At 43.6% G+C, this 21,047-nt stretch overlaps 2 protein-coding genes across 15 annotated transcripts in view; one reads left to right on the top strand and one right to left on the bottom strand.

Annotated features, from left to right (window-relative positions):
• Window positions 1-21,047, top strand: part of LOC128350875 (rap1 GTPase-GDP dissociation stimulator 1-like) — a 158,275-nt gene that overhangs the window by 88,246 nt on the left and 48,982 nt on the right. For 10 of the 14 annotated variants that reach the window (XM_053309705.1, XM_053309703.1, XM_053309711.1 and 7 more), the window contains exon 2: window positions 6,370-6,437. The exons of 3 other annotated variants lie outside the window; for them this stretch is intronic. In XM_053309705.1, coding sequence (XP_053165680.1) covers window positions 6,434-6,437 — 4 coding nt within the window. In that variant the 5' untranslated portion in view covers window positions 6,370-6,433. Of the gene's footprint in view, window positions 1-2,242; window positions 2,370-6,369; window positions 6,438-21,047 lie in introns of those variants that run through there. One more of the 14 variants, XM_053309704.1, reaches the window with a different exon arrangement.
• Window positions 1-21,047, bottom strand: part of SH2D4B (SH2 domain containing 4B) — a 312,315-nt gene that overhangs the window by 257,701 nt on the left and 33,567 nt on the right. The gene's annotated exons all lie outside the window — the stretch shown is intronic.

The following is a 21,047-nucleotide window of genomic DNA, read 5'->3' as shown; positions in this document are numbered from 1 at the left end:
TAAATACCTCCAGGATCAGGCTACCTTCTCCCAGGCTCCACTTCCCTACTTAAACAGCTGGCATCCTGCCCTCCACCTCCACTCTTTCATGACCTTCCTGGCTCATTGCTGATGCTGTTGTGCAGTCTTGGGGAAGTATTGAGTGTGCAAGGGGTTGGTTTGTCTGGAGGCAGAAGCTCATGCTAAGGCTTGGTGAGTTCTGGCTCCAGGGCTCCAGTTCTAGCATTTCTGTTTCTAAAATATCTTGGCTGGAAAGTCCAGGCTCCAACCTGGTGTCAGGGAATGGGAGTGGGTCCAGAACTGGCTCCTCTGGTCTGATTGCTCCTCCCACTCCAGGTTTGGAATCAGGATGATACCTCAGGGCAGGGGTCATGATACAGGGCTGGTGTACAAGAATGCTAAGAGGTTAACATCCAGAAGTGCAAAATAGCAAGAATTTTCCAGTAATAAACACAATAATAAAAACAGATTTATTCCCACCTTGCAAATACACCCACGTGAGTTACTTGCCCACACATAATTTTCATCATCCATCATCAGGGGCTGGCTCCTGTCAGAATGTTCTACTGCCCTCTTCTGGCATTGTTCTAACTTCTAGAACCATTTGCCTGGGGCGTCCCCTCCTTGCCCAAGGCCACAGGACTCCATTGAAAATTATTGCATTGGGATAGTATGTTACACCCAGGCTTGACTACTGCAATGGACTCTAAGTGGGGCTGCCTCTGAAGACAGCTCAGAAACTGCAGTTAGTACAGGATGTTGATTGGGAGACAAATGGCCCATATCACACCTGTATTATACCAACTACACTGGCTGCCTATTTGCTTCTGGGCTCAATTCAAAGTGTTAGCTATGACCTTTGAAGCCATAGCTTCAAAGTCTCAGGTCATGTTACTTGAAGGACTGCCTACTCCCATATGAATCTGCATGGGCTGTTGTATCATCCTTGGAGACCCTGCTTTCTATTCTGCCTCTAACAAGAAGAATATGCTTGGCAAAAAAGAGAGAGCAAGCCTTTTCTGTGGTGGTGCCACACCTGTGGAATTCTCTCCTGAAGGAGATATACCAGGCTCCCTCTTTTGCAATTTTGAAATGGGAGGTTGAAGACTTTTTTTTACTTTATTTGGCATTTAGAAGGTAATTTATCCAAGGAATGAAACTTCTACCTGCTTTTTAACTGCTGCTGTTATATCGTTTTACTTGCATTGTGTGCTTTTAAATTGCTGCTTCATATTGTTTTTAGCTACATTGTATTTTAAAATTTATATTATAGTTTTAATATGAGTTTTATTGTTTTTAACGTTGTGAGCTGCCTCATGCCTTTAAAAGGTGGGGGGGTGACCTATAAGCTCTGCTCTCTGGGCAAAAAGGCATCTTTTAAAGTTGACTCTCTTATATTTAGAAAGGGGGAGAGCAACTGGCCCTATTTCTACCCAGTACAGTATCTCCTCAGTGGCTGCTGTCTGTATCTCCCTTATGTTTCTTTTAGTTTGTGAGCCCCTATGGTCCAGGAAACCTTTTAAAAATGCCTTTTGCTATGTCAATTGCTTTGTGAACTTCTTGTTGAAAAGTGGCATCTAAATATTTTTAATAATGACAACATAATTAAAATAATAAATAATGTATGTGATAATCCATCTGCATATCAACTCATCACTTGATGTCAGTCATCACTATGAACAAGCATGTATGAACTAGCCCTCACAGCAGGACTGATATGGTTGCTGCACTCTTGTCTTCTTTGGCAATGATCTTTACAACTGATTTTGACAGTGTGATATTCTTTTACAGAGGTTGTTTGGCTCAGACCTTCTCTGTACCTGCCACTGGTTTGCAAAGCATCTTGAGTTTGCCATTTGTATTCACAGCACTTGCAGAATGATGTATGGAACAGAAGATGAGTTTATCGCATGCACTTTCCTCTTTGTCTTTACCCATAAACTCAGTATTTCATTCTCTTGCTTCTACAGCTTGCAGCCTTTTGCAAGGAACAAGCTGTTCTGCTTATACAGATCACCCTGTACCTAATCCAGGACTCCATGTAGTCAATTGGATTAGACTTGCTATATTCAGGGGCTGTTAAGTCAGCCCTCCTAATATAATGGGCATGCTTGTTAATTTGCTTAGCAGTACTTAGACTTCCTACTTTTATTGTTTTCTACTAACATTTTTAATTGACCATGTAGTTTTCCTGCTGGTTTATTATTTGCTCTTTTCTTTAGAGAAGGTCTTGTTTTGAGGAGGAGTGTCTGAAAGGGGAGGCAGGGAAGGACTATTTTTGTCAGAGTCCATGCAAGGATGAGCCCATGGAAGGGTATGGAAGAAGCAAGTCCGCAGCAGTCTGGAGCACTTAGAAGTGGATGAGAAAGGTAGGAAGCTGATGTGCACAGGCTGCATGACCACTCAAAAGTCAAGGACTTGAAATCAGCAAATAAGAGTGGTTCTTCAGAACCATGGACAGTTCCCAGGCAGCAGCCACTTTGGCCGCATTCACATGTAATGTGGAATTGTCGGTCCAATGCACCTCTAATTCCACACACACACCCCGCGCTCTCCCGTCCACATTCAGATGTTCAGGAGAGTGTTCTCTCTGAAGTCAGCAAGAGGGGAGCTGGCTGTGCAGGCTTCCTTCTTGCTTGAAGGACAGCCCACACAGCCAATCAGAGGGAGGGGGAGGAGCTTCCTCCCAGTCCTGCCAAATGCAGCCTCCTGTGCTGCATTTGGACAAAAAGGAGGACCCTTGGTTTGGAGCAGCAAAATCAAATTTGAGTCTTGGCAGCAGGACCTTGGGTTGCGCTATGGATGGGCCCAGAGTTGGCTAAGTTCTATGTAACATTAAGGAAACCATGGGTCCCTCCAACTCTGGTCCCCTGTTACATCCAAATGTGGCCCTTTTTAAAGTTTTAAGTCTCAGCTAAGCCTTTTTATACTTCCTGGGCCTGACTCCCCACCCCTTAAATTCTGTCCTCTTCCTGGAGAGTGCAGAGCTGCTCTCTTCTTGCAAATTATAAGAGAGCCAGCACTTGTCTGGTGTCTCTTTGCCCATTTAAAAAGGGTTATATCTGGCCGGCACCACCTCCTCCTTTCTCTCTCTTAGCTCCTCCTTATCATCAGGCATTGGGTTGAAATTTTGGTGAGTCAATTTTTATTTATGTTAACTCAAAATATTGCCATTGGGGCAGGTCGTATGATATTTTGTCCACCAGCCTGACGGCACACAATCAACACCATAAGCACATATGTCCTTCCCCCTTCCTGGCAAACCAGGGTACCTTTCCCTAATCATGGGATGGACCAGTTCATTCAAATCCCTCTTCTGCACATCCTGACCATGCATATTAATAGCATGGTTGTTCTGTTTTCTAGGAACCAAGAAAAAGGTTCTTCATTGTGCTGACATAAAGAAATGACCACTTTTTAAAGAAAAAAAAGAACCTCAAAGATTTCCTCTAGTGTCAGGAACATCAACCCGCAATAAGCAGAGGGACAAGCAGGTCAGGTTGTATCTGTGTGATGAGTTGCTCAAAATTGGGAGCTAGAGCAGAGTCAGCAGTTTGGAAGACCAGTCAGGACCTTCCTGTTTCCTTGTATTGACTGTTCACCAGCAGCTGTACCATCCTCTGGACATTTTATTTTATTTATTTATTTATTCAATTTCTGTACCACCCTTCCAAAATGGATCAGGGCAGTTTACATTTACCGTGTGGGTGCTATAGAAGAAATTAGGTCAGCAGCTCCTTCAGCCTGCAAGTTCCCACAGGGATATAGGATGTAAGTTGACCAAATTCTACCACCAAGCCCTTGATTCAGGACTCCTGGTGCCTTTCAGTCAGGGAGGCTGTTCATGTTGGAGCTAGGACCCTGGCATCATCAGATCTCAGCTGCAATGTCTCATAGTGACCACTGGGGGATTTTAGGGACATGGATAAAAGTGCTGGACTCCTCCCCTCTTTGTCCTTCCAGTGTTAGTCTCCATTTTGTCTCTCCAGAGATGGCTGTTTGTTTTGGTCTCTCTCTTCAGCCATGAGCTACAGCTGAAATTAAGCTGCAGTTTCTTTCACTTTTTTTAACCTTTTCTTTAAATCAATTCTTGTAGTTCTTCAATACTAAAGAATTGCCTCAAGACCTCTTGCTTTGCTGCTTTCTCACCAAACTGGTTTTGCTCTGCTGTTTGGAGACTGAACTACCATTCTTCCCCTACAGTTCACACATGCAGCCAAGAGCGGGCTAAGAAAGCCAAGCCCTCTCTTGGCTGTGTGTGTGTACTACCAGGAGGCAAGTGGCTCCCAGCGGTGGTGTGGTGGCAAACCCACTTAGGGAGCCCGCCTCTTAGTAAGGGTTAAGGGTGTGAGGGTGTCCTTAACCGAGCTAAGTGCTCAGGTGTCGGTGCTGTGCAATGCTGACAGAGCTCCCAGCCAGCACCGGGCCATCCCCACAATGCACTGCACACTCACACAGTGCATTATGGGAGTTCTGGGGGCTGGAACAACACGTCCCAGTCCCCAAACCTCCACTCTTCCAGAGGCAGCTAGTATCCATTTAGGCGCACGATCCATGGATAGAGGATCGTCTATGGGGAAAGTAAGTCTAAGCAGCCTTCCCCACCTCCCACCCGGTAGCCATCTCACTTAATCATGAAAATGGGCTCAGAGATTGAATCAGAGGAGGTCATCATAAATGCTCAAGTTATCAAAAGTCTGTAAGTAAGTGATTTCATTTTTATTGTTCCACATTACCTGCTCCAGTACTATACTATGTAATCAGCTGAAGGGCCCACTGAATTGATTGTTGAACTTTATTTATTTATTTTACTTACTTACTTGTCACATTTCTATACTGCTTAAATCCATTCTCTCAAGGTGGTTTACAAACATAAACAACATAGGAAGCTGCTTCCTTATACTGCATCAGGCTCTAGGTCCATCTAGACCAGTATTGCCTACATGGATTAGCAGCAGCTTCCCAGGGTTTCAGGCAACAATCTCTCCCCAGACTTTATGGGAGATGCCAGGAATTGAACCTGGGACCTTCTGCATGCAAAACAAGCACTCTGTTAAATGACCCATCATGCAGTCAATTTTTCATGAACCCCATTCAGCTCTATTCAAGCTGATCTGAACTGCCTCCTGACAAGCCAGATACTAGGGAACAATTCAGATGGGGACATGAGAACTTAAAGAACATAAGAACAGCCCTGCTGGATCAGGCCCAAGACTTATCTAGTCCAGCATCCTGTTTCATGCAGTGGCCCACCAGATGCCTCTGGGGGGACCACAGGCAAGAGTTGAGGGCATGCCCTCTCTTCTACTCTCCTGCAACTGATATTTAGAGGCATTTTGCTTCTGAGGCTGGAGGTGGCCTATATCCTTCAGACTAGTAGCCATTGATAGACCTGCCCACCATGAATTTATCTAGACCCCTCTTAAAGCCACCCAGGCTGTTGGCTGTCACCACATCTTGTGGCAGAGAATAACATAGGTTGATTATGCATTATGTGAAAAAGTACTTCCTTTTGTCAGTCCTGGATTTCTTGGCAATCAGTTTCCCTGGTTCTAGTGTTATGCAAGAAGGAGAAACATTTCTCTCTACCAACTTTTCCCATACCATGCATGATTTTATAGACCTCTATCATGTCTTCCCTAAGTCGTCTTTTTTTCCTAAACCAAAAAGCTCCAGATGCTGTAGCCTTGCTTTGTAAAAAAAAAAAAAAAAAAAGGTGCTCTAGGCCTCTGATCATTTTGGTTGCCTTCTTCAGCACCTTTTCCAGTTCTACAATGTCCTCCTTAAGATATGGTGAACAGAACTGCATGCAGAACTCCAAATGTGGCCACACCATAGTTTTGTATAAGGGCATTATAATATTAGCAGTTTTATTTTCAGTCCCCTTTCTAATGATTGCTAGCATGGAATTGACCTTTTCCACAGCTGCCACACATTGAGTTGGACCCTGCAGCTTGACCCAGATCTGCTACCGTCCAAATGGTTCCCCTGTGTTAAGCCATGTGTTAGGTTAACGCCAAGGTCAGTTAGAGCTGGGTAGAATCAGCTGTGTGTAGATGCATCCATATATGCGCAGGAATAATGTCTAAGAACTTACAGTACCCTAGATGAGAACTTAAGTAAATCCTATCAAAATTGCCATGAAGCAACACATTTGGGTTTCTTTTCTCAGTATGATAATTGCTACTATGCTTCCTTTTCTCTTAATGACATCTACACTGGAAACACAAGCAGGGCTGAGGATTAAGTAATTAAGCCGTATTAGAAGCATTTGAAGAACAGGGTCATGGGGGGAGGGGGGAGGGAAAGAGAGGAGCTGTGGGCTGCCTGTCTGTCAGAAGAGCTATAAAATATTCTCCTTACTCACAGCTTGCTAGCTGTAAAGGAGAGAGCCTCACAGACCCTGTGTTCCGTCTGGAAAGCTGCAGCATCCATGGGTGAGTAAAGAAATGCTAAATATAGAAGGAGAATTGGGATATTGTATATGGGAGCTCATTTTTCCATCATACTGTAGGAACTACAAACAATTATTGTAAAATGTATATGTACTAAAGAAAATCCATTGTAGTTGTATATACAAAGGCTGCCATAGTTTTCATTATTATTGGCTGATTCATCATCTAAGTTTTAATTGATTAAATTTTGAAGTCACCAAAACTGCTATATACATGTGGGGTGTTGTTGTTTTTTGGAAATGCAACAAAATGTTAGGTAACTTTTAATTTAATTAATAAAATGCACCTCTCACTGTTGGAAGGAAAAGCAATCTTTTAACATTTTGTTTTTCATTCCCATCTACAGTAATATGCCAGAAATAACACAGTCTCAAAAACAAACAAGTGTGCCCTAATTTTCAGTCCCACCAATTAATCAACTGAAGCTGTAGTTGATTAAAGTTGATTAAAAGTTGTACTCAAAAAAAAAGTGTCCCCAAATTTTCAGCCCCACCAGTTAATCAACTAAAGCTGTAGTTGATTAAAACCATACTGATTAAAGCCCCTCCACTTATCTTAGCAGAACAGTAATCTTTGGAAGCAGAATGACTGGCATGACCTATTATGTTTAACAGGATATCACCTACAAGTCCAGCAATGTAATATATGTCATATACTTTAAATGCTCTGGACACCACATGCAATATATTGGAAACATTACAGACCTTCATACTCATTTCAGAAACCACAAGTCAGCTTTTGCAGTGAAAATGCTTGAACAACTTGTTGCCAGACATTTTGATTTAGACCAGAATCTTTCCAACTTGGAAATATTCATCCAATCCTGGGACAAAAGAAGCAAAATAGAACTTCCAGATATGCAGTCTCTGTATCTCTGAACACCCTAATACCCATTGCCATATGCTGGAGGTTAATACTTAACCTATGCTTTTAATTCTTTCTTGAATTCTCTTGCTCTTAGATAGCAGATAGCACCTTCTCAAGGATCCTTTCTATCTCCAGCTTTCTTTGAGCAGTTACTTTGTCTCTTGGTCTGAAACTGAGCTGTGTTTCTGAAAAAGGCAGAGGCTGAAACATTTAACTAAGTAATTTCAAGCTTTTTTCTGCTTTATCAATTACTTCTTCATATTTACATTTTTGTGGTTGACTGCATCCTGCTAGGATCCAGAACCTCCTGAAATGCCACACTATTAAATTGCACCTCCACCCCGCACCCAGATCTTCTACACATGGTTGCAAGCCAGTGCACCCATGCCTGGGAATAACCCTTACTGAGTTCAGTGGGACTTATTTTCAAATACGCTGAGCATTACGTATCGAAGGACTGTATGTAAATGCATACATTCATCGGATCAGACTGCACATTAAACAGATAGACACCATCTATTTATTTCTCCGCAAGATAATCAATAGAGGAACCTACAATTAAAGAATGCTAGTAATAATAATCATCTCAGTTGCAATCCCCAAGAAGCACAAATGTAGCTGGTCATTTAAACACAGTTACAAAGTAATTAGCTGCATTTCAATAAAGACTGAAGGCAGAGCTATGGACTGTGTGAGATGGCATAAAGTGCCAGTTTTCTGGAGACCTGTCAATTCACATCGTCAACACTGCTTTAAGAAGCACTGTGCAGGTTGTTCAGGAGCAGAGATTAGCTTCCTCTGCCCACATTCGGTGCACAGTACAAATGCAAAGCATCCCCCACATGGCTGAGGGAAATCATCCTGCTAAACCACTTCTGCATGTAAATGCTCCAGCCATTCTGTAGATGCTTCATCTTAATTATGCTCAGAATTAAGCATCTAGGCAAAGATGAATGAAATCACTCATTTAGTAGGTTTCTAATTTTTTGTTAGACTATATCAATACTGAGGTAGAATTTATTTATTTAACATTGTGGCCAAATTTATGTATATCTTCTTTTTTGGTTACTTCAGATTGAATTTCAAATAACTTCAGTGTTGCATACTTTGCTTCAATATAGTATATATTCTTCAGCTATTGATATCCTCCCTTTTTGGCAAATGTTCCCAAGGCAGCTAAAAATAACTTAGCACAATAAAAACACAACATTAAGAAATAATCAGATAAAACATCTCTGATGAAATAGCAACAGACCACATCTGCAATAGCCTAACCAAATATGATGGTTTTTGACTTGCCACCAGAAAACAATCCAGGAGGCAGCCAGATTAACATCTCTAGAGCTGCCACCACAGAAAAGGCCCTGCCTTTGATAGACATCATAGCATGCAGGCAGGATCTTATGGGAAGTGTTAGTGCATCTCATCTGATGCTAAACTACACATTTTGTTAAAATACCTAGTTTGATGCTGCATGCTTCCTTTTCCTGGCTTTAATAACAGACACACGGGGGCGGGAGAGTTGGTTGGAATCAGAACCATGGCATGAGAGAGAATGGAATTTAAGAGGAAAGTAAACCTTTCCACCCTCTGCATTCCCAATCTGAATTGGGGACACCCTCTGGCTGTTTTCTGGGAGGAAGCCCCAACTAGTGCCTATCCTGTTATCACATGCTTTAAACACTTGCTCATTTTAACTGCCAGATAACTTTAAAATGCTAAATCCTACTACTACTAGCTTTCAAATATCAAATACCAAAGCCGATCTATAAAATATCTTCTTGTTTTAAAAGACTGTTATCAAATACTGAGTGACTGCTTAATATTATGTGATTATTTGACATCAAAATGCACTTGCAGAATATTTCGGGGAACAACTTATTCACCACCACCAACTGAGCACTTTCCACAAAAGGCACTTGTATTGTTTTCCTCTGTCAGAATGTATCACTTTATGTGTATTCGAATGTCAATATGTTTTCACATTTGAGAGAACCCTTTCCTGGTGCAAAAGAGGTCATAAGCTATGTTCCTCAATGGCAAAAATAGCCATGGGGATCTTTAAGATGACATCTATTCATAACACTGGGAAAACAAGCATCCACAGATAATTTGAATCCTTTGTCCACAGTTATAGGGTTTATACTGTGAATTAACAACTATATTCTCCACTGAAATTATTATTAATTTCGAATTAATACCATATTGACCATATTCACAAGTACAAAGAAAAGCATTGAATTCAAAGATGCATGATAACATCTGGGGAGGTCTGGTTGCAGTTGCCATTGGCTTGTTTGGTGGCAACTTGAAACTGGGCCTTTTCTAGGGTTGTTCCAGGACTTTGGGACACACTTCTAAGGAAATTAGAGCCTCCCCTTTTCTGGATGTTTTTAAGAAGGACCTGGAAACATATCTGTTTAGTCAGGCTTTTCATTTTTAGTTTTAAAGCTTTAGAGTTTTTAATCTGTATTTTAAACTGTTTTAATAGTGCTAATGTTTTAATTGTTGTGTTTTTAGATGGTAGACCAACCAGGCACTTGTGTATGGGGTGATATAAAAATATGTTAAATAAATAAATAAAAATAACTATCACTTATGAAATCACCTGTGTGGGATAGATGCAGCCAGAGGCGTAACTATAGGGGGGCAGGGGGGGCACGTGCCCCGGGCGCCATCTTTTCTGGTCACGTGGGGGGCGCCGCCATGACCAATTTTTTTTTAATTTTTGTTTTGTTTTGTTTTGTTAATACAAATGTTTCCTGCTCAGTGCTGCAGTGCTGCAGCAGTCAAGGGAGCGCGTCGGTGCCCCCTTCCCCACAAGCGGTCCCTTCCGCGCTGCCTGCGGCCCCCCCCCCCATTGCTTTGCTGGCGCCTGGTGGCCAGTCAGTGGCCTGGCTTGGCGGCGGCAGCGGGCGCTTGTGAGGAAAAACCTAAGTATAATGTAGTATGTTGGGAGGGTGGTGGGGGGGGCCATTTCAGTGCTTGCCCCGGGCGCCGTTTTCCCTAGTTATGCCTCTGGATGCAGCTGGATGTGTTCCATTAGGATCAGGCAGTTTGCTCCTCACCACAAGTCCTTCTCTAGGCTCTGTTTTTTCACTGTACCTTAGATGGGTCACCTCAGCCCTGCTACGAGCTGTTGTCATTAGGTATGAGATATCAGAATTCCGACAGGGGCATTCCCTCCCCTTTACCACGTGGAGGCAACTGATCACGGGGTAACTGCCCCAGGTAGTGTGATGGTTGGGGGAGGGTGGGAGCTCTTTAATTCTCAGCCCAGTACAGATGTAGGAGTGGCTAGGTGGGTGGAGAGAATGCCAGGAGGGTCTGTGGGGAGTCACACAGGGGAGGCTGGGAACAAGCATAGGGAGGATGCGGGGAAACTCAGGGATGCCTGGAAACAGTAGTTCCTCCCATTGCCCCACAATAGGCTGCCTCCACATAATGGGGGGAGGAAATGTCCCCATCGGAGTTCTGATAGTTCCAATAGCCCAGACCTAGTTGTCATAATGGAAATGTCCTTGCAAAAAACCAAGTCCTTTGTGAAATATTTTGTCCCTCATCGCAGTCAATCACACCAAGTGTGTGGGCACACAACCTACACACACTGTATTTTCTCAGTACACAAAGAGATGTTGGTAGAGTTCTGACCAAATAAGAAAGAAAAGTATAATGGGATGGGAAGGGGCAGAGAAAGACATGCATCTCCCATAGCAACTGTCTCTGTCACACACTCCAGCTTTACACTGTGAGGTTGTACAAGCAGAATACACTTCAGTCAGTTCCCATGATCCTTTGGAATCAACATACTGCTACTGATTTCATGGGAACCTAATCTGTCAATGATGTGCAATAGGTAACCATTTGGTCTTATATCTGTGAATTAAATTTCCTTCATGTACTCTTAGAGAGAAATAAGCTTGGTTGACAAACATCTAGCACACCCAAAGCACTTTGTGAAACTCTTATAAAAGACCAGTTCAGGCTGAGGTGACCAATGTTATCAAACATTTAACTGAAATAGTATGAAAGGGATGACGCAGGATAGGATACAGTGAATATGAGCAGCAGTGAAGGCTCAAAAGTAATCTATAAATCAGACTCAAGTACATACTGTTCCAGACATTTAGCATCCAGGAACTGTGGGGCACTTATATGACCAGTATATTACTGCAGCAAAAAAAATGTTGTTGTTTTTAAACCCACTGGCTGACATAAGGAAAATTACTCAGAGTAGTTCCAAGGAAATTGAAAGGGCAAGTTAGGTATTGCCTAGCTTGTCCTCTTAATTTCAGTGGGACTACTCTGAGTAATTTTCCTTATGTCAGTCACTTCTTTCCATCTCCTCCTTCACATTACTCATTGACAATCCCTAGCTTCTCCACTACTACCACTTTGCCAGACATGTTACCCATATTAAACTACCTCACAGGGTTGTTGTGAGGAGAAACATAACTATGTACTCTGGGCTCCTTGGAGGAATAGTGGAATATAAATTTTAAAATAAATAAATAAATAAATTGTATCCTACTCTTCCTAAAAAAAAAAAAAAAAGAGTCCCAAGTAGAGATGGTGAAAAATGCAAACAAAAAAAGTGAAATTCAAAGAGAATTTCCAGGTTCTTCCAAGAAGACATCTGAGAATTTTCTCAGACAGTTTTGATGCTTCTCTACATCCCTAGGTCAAGGTGATGGACATGATCTCACCATATTTTATCCCCACAGCAGTCTGATGTAGGTTTGGCTAAGAATAATAATTTGCCAAACAGCCACCTAGTGAGCTCCATCACTGAGTAAGAATTCCTTGTTGAAGTCCAAAACACTGCCCACTACACCATATTGGCTCTCACAGCGTATTGTACCATGTGAAGAAATGACTGGTTAAGAATTGTTTATTTGTTTATACATGTTGCTTGGTCTCGAGGTTTAGTGTGATAAGCATGGAAACTGTTGTTGGGCTCTGGAATTGTCAGGAAACCAGTTCCTATGATTGGAGAATGGGCTCGGATGGGGCGAGAGGAGTAAGCCGCGAAGGGTTTATCGACCCCGCAGACGATCCCATCCATGTTGCTGGGCAGTAGGATTGGCCACCTAGATGATTGCCAACTTCTGCCGGTAGCAAGGAGGGAGCAGGGAGGTTTGGGGGCCAGGAGGTCCCTGGAGCTTCTATAATGCACCATGTGAGTGTGCAATGCATTATGGGGAGCTTTTCATCACCAGTCAGGAGGCTACTTCAGGCCGACCTAGATGGAGACTCCACAATTAATTTGATGTCTGAGCTGGAGGTGCCCAACGACTCCTCTTATGTGATTCGACTGGATCAGTTTCAGTTTGTGACTCCTGAGGACAAGCTGTTTGGAGCGGTGAGGCCTACCACTTGTTCTCTTGACCCTTGTCCAACATGGCTTGTTTAATCTAGCAGGGAGGTTGTTGTAAACAGTCTGGTGGAAATCATAAATGCTTCTCTGAAGGAGGGCAGGATGCCTCTGTGTCTTAAGGAGATAATTATTAGACCTCTTCTAAAGAAGCCTGCATTAGAAGCCTCAGAGTTGAGCAATAGGCCTGTTTCCAACCATAGGCCTGTTTCCAACCTCCCATGGCTGGGCAAGGTAATAGAGAGGGTGGTGGCCTCTCAGCTCCAGGCGGTCTTGGAGGAAACTGATTATCTAGACCCATTTCAATCTGGTTTTCGGGCGGGCTATGGGGTGGAGACTGCTTTGGTCGACCTGATGGATGATCTCCAATTGAGAATTGACAGAGGAAGTGTGACTCTGTTGGTCCTTTTGGATCTCTCGGCTTTCGATACTATCGACCATAGTATCCTTCTGGAATGTCTGAGGGGGTTGGGGGTGGGAGGCACTGTTTTACAGTGGTTCCGCTCCTACCTCTTGGATAGATTCCAGATGGTGTCGATTGGAGACTGTTGCTCTTCAGAATCTGAGCTTAAGTATGGTGTCCCTCAAGGCTCCTTACTTTCTCCAATGCTTTTTAACATCTACATGAAACCGCTGGGAGAGATCATCAGGGGATTTGGAGCTGGGTGTTACCAGTACGCTGATGACACTCAGAGCTACTACTCCATGTCAACATCTTCAGGAGCTGGCATATCCTCCCTAAATGCCTGCCTGAAAGCAGTAATGGGCTGGATGAGGGAGAATAAACTGAAGCTGAATCCAGATAAGCCGGAGGTACTTATTGTGTGGGGTCAGAACTCTAGAGACGATTTTGATCTGCCTGTTCTAGATAGGGTCACACTTCCCCAAAAGGAACAGGTTCACAGTCTGGGAGTACTTCTGGATTCACACCTCTCCCTGGTTTCTCAGGTTGAGGCGGTGGCCAGGGGTGCTTTCTATCAGCTTCGACTGATACGCCAGCTGCAACTGTTTCTCGAGATCAATGACCTCAAAACAGTGGTACATCTGTTGGTGACCTCCAGACTTGACTTTTGTAATGCGCTCTACGTGGGGCTGCCTTTGTATGTAGTCCGGAGACTTCAGTTGGTTCAGAACGCGGCAGCTAGGTTGGTGTCTGGGTCATCTCGGAGAGACCATGTTACTCTTTTAGTGATGGAGTTACACTGGCTGCCAATAGGTTCCTGGACAATATACAAAGTGCTAGTTATAACTTACAAAGCCCTAAACGGCTTAGGCCCTGGGTATCTAAGAGAACGTCATCTTCATTATGAGCCCCACTGCCCATTGAGGTCATCTGAGGAGGTCTGTCTCCAGTTACCGCCAACTCGTTTGGTTGCTACACAGAGACGGGCCTTCTCGGTTGCTGCCCCGAGATTGTGGAATGCGCTCCCTGCTGAGATACGATCCTCCCCACCTCTGGCAATTTTCAAAAAACACCTGAAAACCAATCTTTTCACCCAAGCTTTCTCAGCTTCCTAATATTTTGTGGGTTTTAATATCTGTTTTATTTTAAAATTAAAAACCCAATTTGGGGATTTTAATCACTGTAATTGTTTAGTTGTTTTAAAATGTTTTAAAATTGTTAATTGTTATATTGTTTTTAAATTTGTTTTAGCTCTTTACTGTTTTAGTGGTTTGTTTTAACTGTAAACCGCCCTGAGCCATTTTGGAAGGGCGGTATAATAAAATAAAATAAAATAAATAATACTTGTGCATAGGTGTTGTGCAAAGCCGTGTAGCACCAACACATGGGCATTTAGCCTGCTTTTTGGGTGCTGTCACATTCAAAACCTGGGCTAAGCAGCAGGCTCCCTAAGTGGGCTTGCTGCCACAGCAAGCCAGGAGCCACATTGCTCCTAGCAGTACACAAATACACCAAAATCTGGGCTGGGCTGCCTTAACCCAGTTTTCAGTGTGCATGTGAATAGCTTCAGGGAGAGTTCCATGGATGTCAAAAACTAGGAAGCAGGGACAGTTGGAAGTGCACTGCTAAGGAAGAAGCTGGGAGAAAGGGACTCAGGTTGAAAGACAGTAAACTAGTTGTGCTTTGAATGGTGTACTGATTGGAAAGGACCATCATTTTGTTTGTGAAACAATAAATCCTCTTATATTTGGACTTTCTCTATTGGAGTAACACCCATGCCTAAAGCATTTATCCGCTATCAAGGGCATATTCAAGAGAGGACTACTGAAAATAAATGATAGCAAGGGATACAGGAACCATTACATACTGTGGTGTTTTTGGTTAATCCATTCATTTATCCAGGTCAGCTTAGTATTAGGGATGTGCACGATATTTATCGGCGCCGGCGGGGGTAGGGCTTTAAGGGCGGGGGAGAGTGTACTCACCCCCCCCCCGCCGCGTTTCCCCCGCCGGCGCTCTCCGAATTTGAAGCCCCTCGGGGCGGCAGCGTTCCTCCTTGCCGCCCCGTTTGCCCCCTCGGCCGGAAGTGGCCGGAAGTTCCAAGCGCGCGTGCGCCCGTCGTGCGCGCGCACGCGCGCGCTCGGAACTTCCGGCCACTTCCGGCCGAGGGGGCAAACGGGGCGGCAAGGAGGAACGCTGCCGCCCCGAGGGGCTTCAAATTCGGAGAGCGCCGGCGGGGGAAACGCGGCGGGGGGGGTGAGTACACTCTCCCCCGCCCTTAAAGCCCTACCCCCGCCGGCGCCAAATCACCGAATCTGCCCCGACACCCGAAACGTTTCGGCGGCCTTTTCAATGGCTGCCGAAACGTTTCGGGCACAAGCCTACTTAGTATGGTGCATTAGTTACTTTTATTCCAGTCCCAGAGTAGAGGCGGGGCTGCCAGCAGCAAGAGCACTGAAAAGCAGTCTGCACTTGCCTTTATACATAATATCTATCACATTTCCATTAATATTCCTGATTCAACTCCACTGCCATGTCTTTGCATACAATTCTCTCCTCTGGATTCTACACATACCACATTGCAGGGGCATAACTATAATAGGGCAAGGGGAGACAGTTGTCTGGGGGCCCACGGCCTTGGGGGGCCCCTCAGAGGTAAGCCACATGACTGACTCTCACATCCACACACCCGCCCGGGCTTCCTTCAGTTGTATTCATCCTCCGAAATTGATGTGAGTGTTAAGACCTGGAGCTACCAGAACAGCATGTCTTTCTCTCGTACCATTAAATGACTTGCATTGTCCACAATTTACAAAACCATTAAAAAAATAATTTAGGATGATGTTCTATTGTGGCACATAGGTTGTGTGTGTGTGTGTGTGTGTGTGTGTGTATACACACACACACACACAATGCTTTTTGTTACCACTATTCAGCCTCATTTAAGATTTCTTTACTTCATGAGCTGAGCTTCAGTGAGGGGGGGCCATTTTAAAACCTTGTCTCTGGGCCCAATCCAACCTTGCTACGCCCCTGCCACATTGATTTTTGCACAAAACATCTTCTGGCCAAGAACTGTACCGTACTCTGTACAGTACCTTGAACACAGAACTAAATAGTTTTAGGAAGGACTGTATCACGTAGATTAAAAGCATTAGCTGATTAATGAAAAAAGAGACTTTTTAAATTCAGTGTGGCTGAAAATTAAAGACATGCTTTTCCAGGCTATTTTAGTTCTGGAGTGTTACTATAATGAGGAATGAAAAAGAAAATATTCAAGACTAGCTTAACCCATGCAGAGCATCTGCACGCTAGTACTTGATTGCTCCCCTCACCCCCTTCCACAGCCCCCATCACCTCAGAAATCTCTCCACCCTCACCTGAGCCGCACTCCTGCTCCTCCTCCTCCATCTGATTGCTTCCATCCCCCTAACTCACCTTGGTTGCAGCTGCAGCATTGCTGCCAATAGGCACCACCATGGTTGCTCGTTCCCCTCAGGCCGCTGATAGGCTCAGGCCCACCCTTCGCCCTTCCTTCTTTCTTTCTTCCCCTCCCTCTTTTTCTCTCTCCTCCACTCACTCTTCCCCTTTGTCTTTCTTTCTCTCCCTTCTTTTTTTCTTTCTCTCTCCCTTCCTGAGGTAACAGACTTTGTTCATCCTGTTTCCACATCTAATTCACACAATGGAAGACTTCTTCTCCTAAATGGGCTCTTTCCTCTCTCACGACCCCTCTCTTCACAGACTCCTGCTCACTATCCTTTTATATATAAAGATTTCTCTCCTCTACAATCAAGAACATCTTCCGACCAGTAACAGTTGCATTCCAGCTGTCCTTAAACATCACAGGCTCCTCCTCCCTATCTGCATATGGAATCCCTACTGCCCAATCACCATGGTACTTCTGCTCTCACAGGCTCCTCCTTGCTGTATCTGCATATGGAATCTCCACTGCCCAATCACCACGGTGCTTCTGCTCGTGAACTTTCACGAGAGCTGCCATGCACAGGATTAGCCATGGGTACACCTTAGAAAATCATATATATATAGATGGACTTTTTAGCAAAATTTTTGTTTATTACATTGTAATTTGCATACTTCACTTCATTATCTCTAAAAGACACCTATATTCAGAATTGTGTGGACTCTGTGCTTTGAAATTGTTCATCCAGCAAAGCTGACCAGAATAAAGTATGTAAACTGATCCAATCTGCATTATTCCTGATTTTCATTGTTATTCCACATCATTTATCCTGGTTTTCAATTCATGGGAAGAGACAAAGAAATACATAGGGCACCGAATCTCCACCTCAAACCTCTGGAAACCTTCAGCCACCTCTCTGGTTTCTGAGACTCCAAGCACTTCTTTGTAGCCATTATGGCTAGCAATCAAAAAAATAAATTCAAGATTGCGGAAGTGAATTATGCATCTACATTCTGTGTTGTTTTTTTCTATACAACTTGTGGAATCACAGCATACACACAAGTCTCCCTTTATTGAGCTGTTAGCACTTGGCAAATTTAATGAATCAGTTAAGGTGCAAATAATTTCTTACGTAAACATTATTTAATCAGCAGACAGCCCTAATTTTAAGTAGCAGCAGCACACCAATTAGGCCCTCAGTTCTCATCCAGTTCCAGTGGGCTTAGCTCTCATTCACTTCCAGTGGGCTTTGAAAACAAACTCATCTTCCTCTGAAAATCCATGCCTTAATTATCAGTGAGCTATCATAAAGTTCACTCTTTGGATGCTCAGGTGACAACTGCCTCCGGCTAACTATTGATTGGTTATGAAGAAGCTCTCCTAACAAGAAGCAGTCCTAACCTTGCTTAACAATTCTGTATTTGCAGGCTGAACAACTGCTTCAAGGGCCATTGTAAAGCCATCATAGGAACATAAGAAGCTGCCATATACCCAGTCAGACCCTTGGTCCATCTAGCTCAGTATTGTACACAGACTGGCAGTGGTTTCTCCAAGATTGCAGGCAGGAATCTCTCTCAACCCTATCTATCTTGGAGATGCCAGGGAGGGAACGGAACCTAGATGCTTTTCCCAGAGTGACTCTGTCCCCTAAGGGGAATATCTTACAGTGCTCACACTTCACTGCTACAGAAGTACATTTTCAGCCTCATTATACCAGCTACAGGGGATGCCAAATATTCTTCCTGTTCCTCTGTGTACCTATATATGACCTTCCACTTTTCACTTGCTTCCACATAGCAGAACTATTTCAAAGGCTATCTGTTCTCATTGTATTCTCACAATTCAGTCACAACTTTAGAGGAATGGAGTGTGTATGCCTACCAGGATCCACAGTATGCTCATCCCAAGAGGATCCGTACTCCACTTCTGTCTTGTGAGCTGGTGGTGTCAGGGGTGGCCCTTTCATGAGGCAGGATGATGCAGTCATCTCTGGTGGCAGATTACTGGGGTGCCATCAGGACAGAAATCCCCCCCCCCGAAGCCATTGGAGCAGCTCTTTGGGAAAGATCTGAACCTACCAATCTTTGCAAGGTGTATAGGAAGAAGAGAAAAGTTTGCCCTTGTCTCCTAGACATCTTGCAAAGCTTGCAAGAAGCATGAGAAGAAAAGAGGAGGCTGCTGACAACCTTCCCTCTTCCAAACTTGCAAGGGTCAGTTTTGAAGGGGGACTGGCCCCCACCAGGGTTGTGGGGCAAGGCATCATTTGGAACCTCGCTTCAGGCTCTGCACACCTGCGCCACACATCTGGTCAGTGTTCCTTTGAAGATTTGATTAATAAAAATAAAAACCACTCTCTGGCTCCAACATCTGCCTTACACCTACCCTTCAGCCCTGGAGTTCAGGCAGCCTTGTTTTAGGTTGTGGTGTTTTGGGTTAATCCATTTCTTGGTCCAGGCCAGCTTTTGAATAGGGCTTCAGTTACTTGTATTCCAGTCCTGGACTAGTCCTGGACAGCCAGCAGCAAGAGCACTGAAGGCAGACTGCATTTGCCCCTCTGTAAATAATACCTGGGGCCACCTAATGGCTCAGCAGGGAAGTAACTTGCCTAGCCAGCAAGAGGTTGCCAGTTCAAATCCCCGCTGGTATGCTTCCCAACATCTATATCAGGCAGCAGCAATATAGGAAGGTGCTGAAAGGCATCATCTAGAGGAGGCAATGGTAAACCCCTCCTGTATTCTACCAAAGAAAAACACATGGCTCTGTGGTCATCAGGAGTTGACACCGACCCAACAGCACAACTTTACCTTTAAATAATACCTATTTCACTAAACCATTAATATTCCTGATTCCACTCCACTGCCTTGTCCTTGCATATCACAACTCTTTCCCTTGGATTCTACATGTTACACCACCACCCCGATAATCTATGCCCCCTCTCCCTGCCTCCAAGCTGAGTCCATTTGTGTTAGTCCAAATGCTTTCTTGTTGGGCTTTACAAGTCCTGTAGGGATGCCCTCCTCTTCAGCCAGGCACACATTAATTTTTCCACAGGGGTGCCACAAAAAAAATGTGTTTCCCTAGTTTTGGGAAAGGTTCATGAAACATGAACCTTCCAGGTTGAGAGTCTCTGCTCTGATGATATAATAACAAGAAATCTATCTTGTAGAGAAGAAATCCTGGAAGGTTTGGGAAATCAGAGTGTTGCTTAACTTCCTTCAGGCATGCAGGACTATAGGATTATTTGCTTATTCCTCTTCTAAATTCCTAGAAGAGGAATCTAGACTTCACTGTTCATCTGCAAGAAAGAACCCCCTAGATTTCAGGGGGGGATACATTTTTTCCTATTTTACTTTTGGAAATCTTAGCCCAACTTGCTATCAAGGTTTTGTAGTCATAAATACAAGTTCTGAAGTAGAAGAGCAAATGGATTAAAATCTGTACATTTTGAAATGTTCACATATCAACTAACCTTTCTTCAATAAACCCTCACTCTGATTATTCTATTCTCTCCTGTATATCTCTCTGTTTTCATACTATAAGAAGATAGCCTTCCATCTGGTCAATGTCTTTCAAGGACTCTGGAAATCACTGTGCATATGGTGTTATTTCAGTGATCCAGTCCACAGGGAAATAACAAAGCACCTGGATTTTTTAAACATATTAACACTATATAAATCTAATGATTGCCTGGGGTCTTGTTTATTCTGTATCTTTCCATTTGTAACAACTGTGAGTCAAGAGGATTTCATTGCCTTGTCTTTCCCTGAAACAAGAAATGTGGATATACATTCCGAATAGGATTGATAGTAAATTATGTATGAGGTAACTGTGTGGGGAGGCCCCTAGTAGCTCTTCTAAAAAAAATGCTTGCAATTTTTCATGGAAAATTGGGAGTTTTGGGGTACGTGGCTGGACAGCTAGATACTTCATTGTCACACTCCCAACAGAGTCAAGTCCCTGTATGATTTCATAGTTTTGTTAGCCACACCTTTCCTTCATTCCAGTACCTTGTAACCCCATATCAAGTCAGAAAAATATGTGTATTTCTTGAACAAAGTATGGCTAGTTGAGATACTTACCTAGGACTCTCCTTGTATGGTGGAGGAATAGACATTAAGCAGACATGACTCCTCAGCTTCATCAGACACCTACAGTAATCATGAGTGTTCCCTTCAAGGCACATAAATATGATGAGCAGATTAGAATCTTTCTTCCTCCTCAAAAATGGGGGAAATAGCACATATCAGGCACCCCACATATAAGTGGTATGCCTGTGCCACACAATTCCAGGTAACTGAATTTGGATCTCAATGTATATGTTATGTACATTTACATGATATCTATAATTTATGGTTTGCAAGGAATCTAGGTTATTTCTGTAGAAAATCTGGAATTCACCCCCCGCCCTTCAAATGCTGAACACACATGCCTATATATTTCTGACAGTTCTGTATCCTTTAGTAGCTGGTAAATTTGATGCTTCTGAGAAGGGGAATGAACTTGTGGGTAAGCTTTGTAAGTTATAGC

The sequence above is a fragment of the Hemicordylus capensis genome, chromosome 3 (assembly GCF_027244095.1).
Source record: "Hemicordylus capensis ecotype Gifberg chromosome 3, rHemCap1.1.pri, whole genome shotgun sequence".
NCBI lineage: Eukaryota > Metazoa > Chordata > Lepidosauria > Squamata > Cordylidae > Hemicordylus > Hemicordylus capensis.
This window is presented reverse-complemented; position numbering and strand designations above follow the sequence as displayed.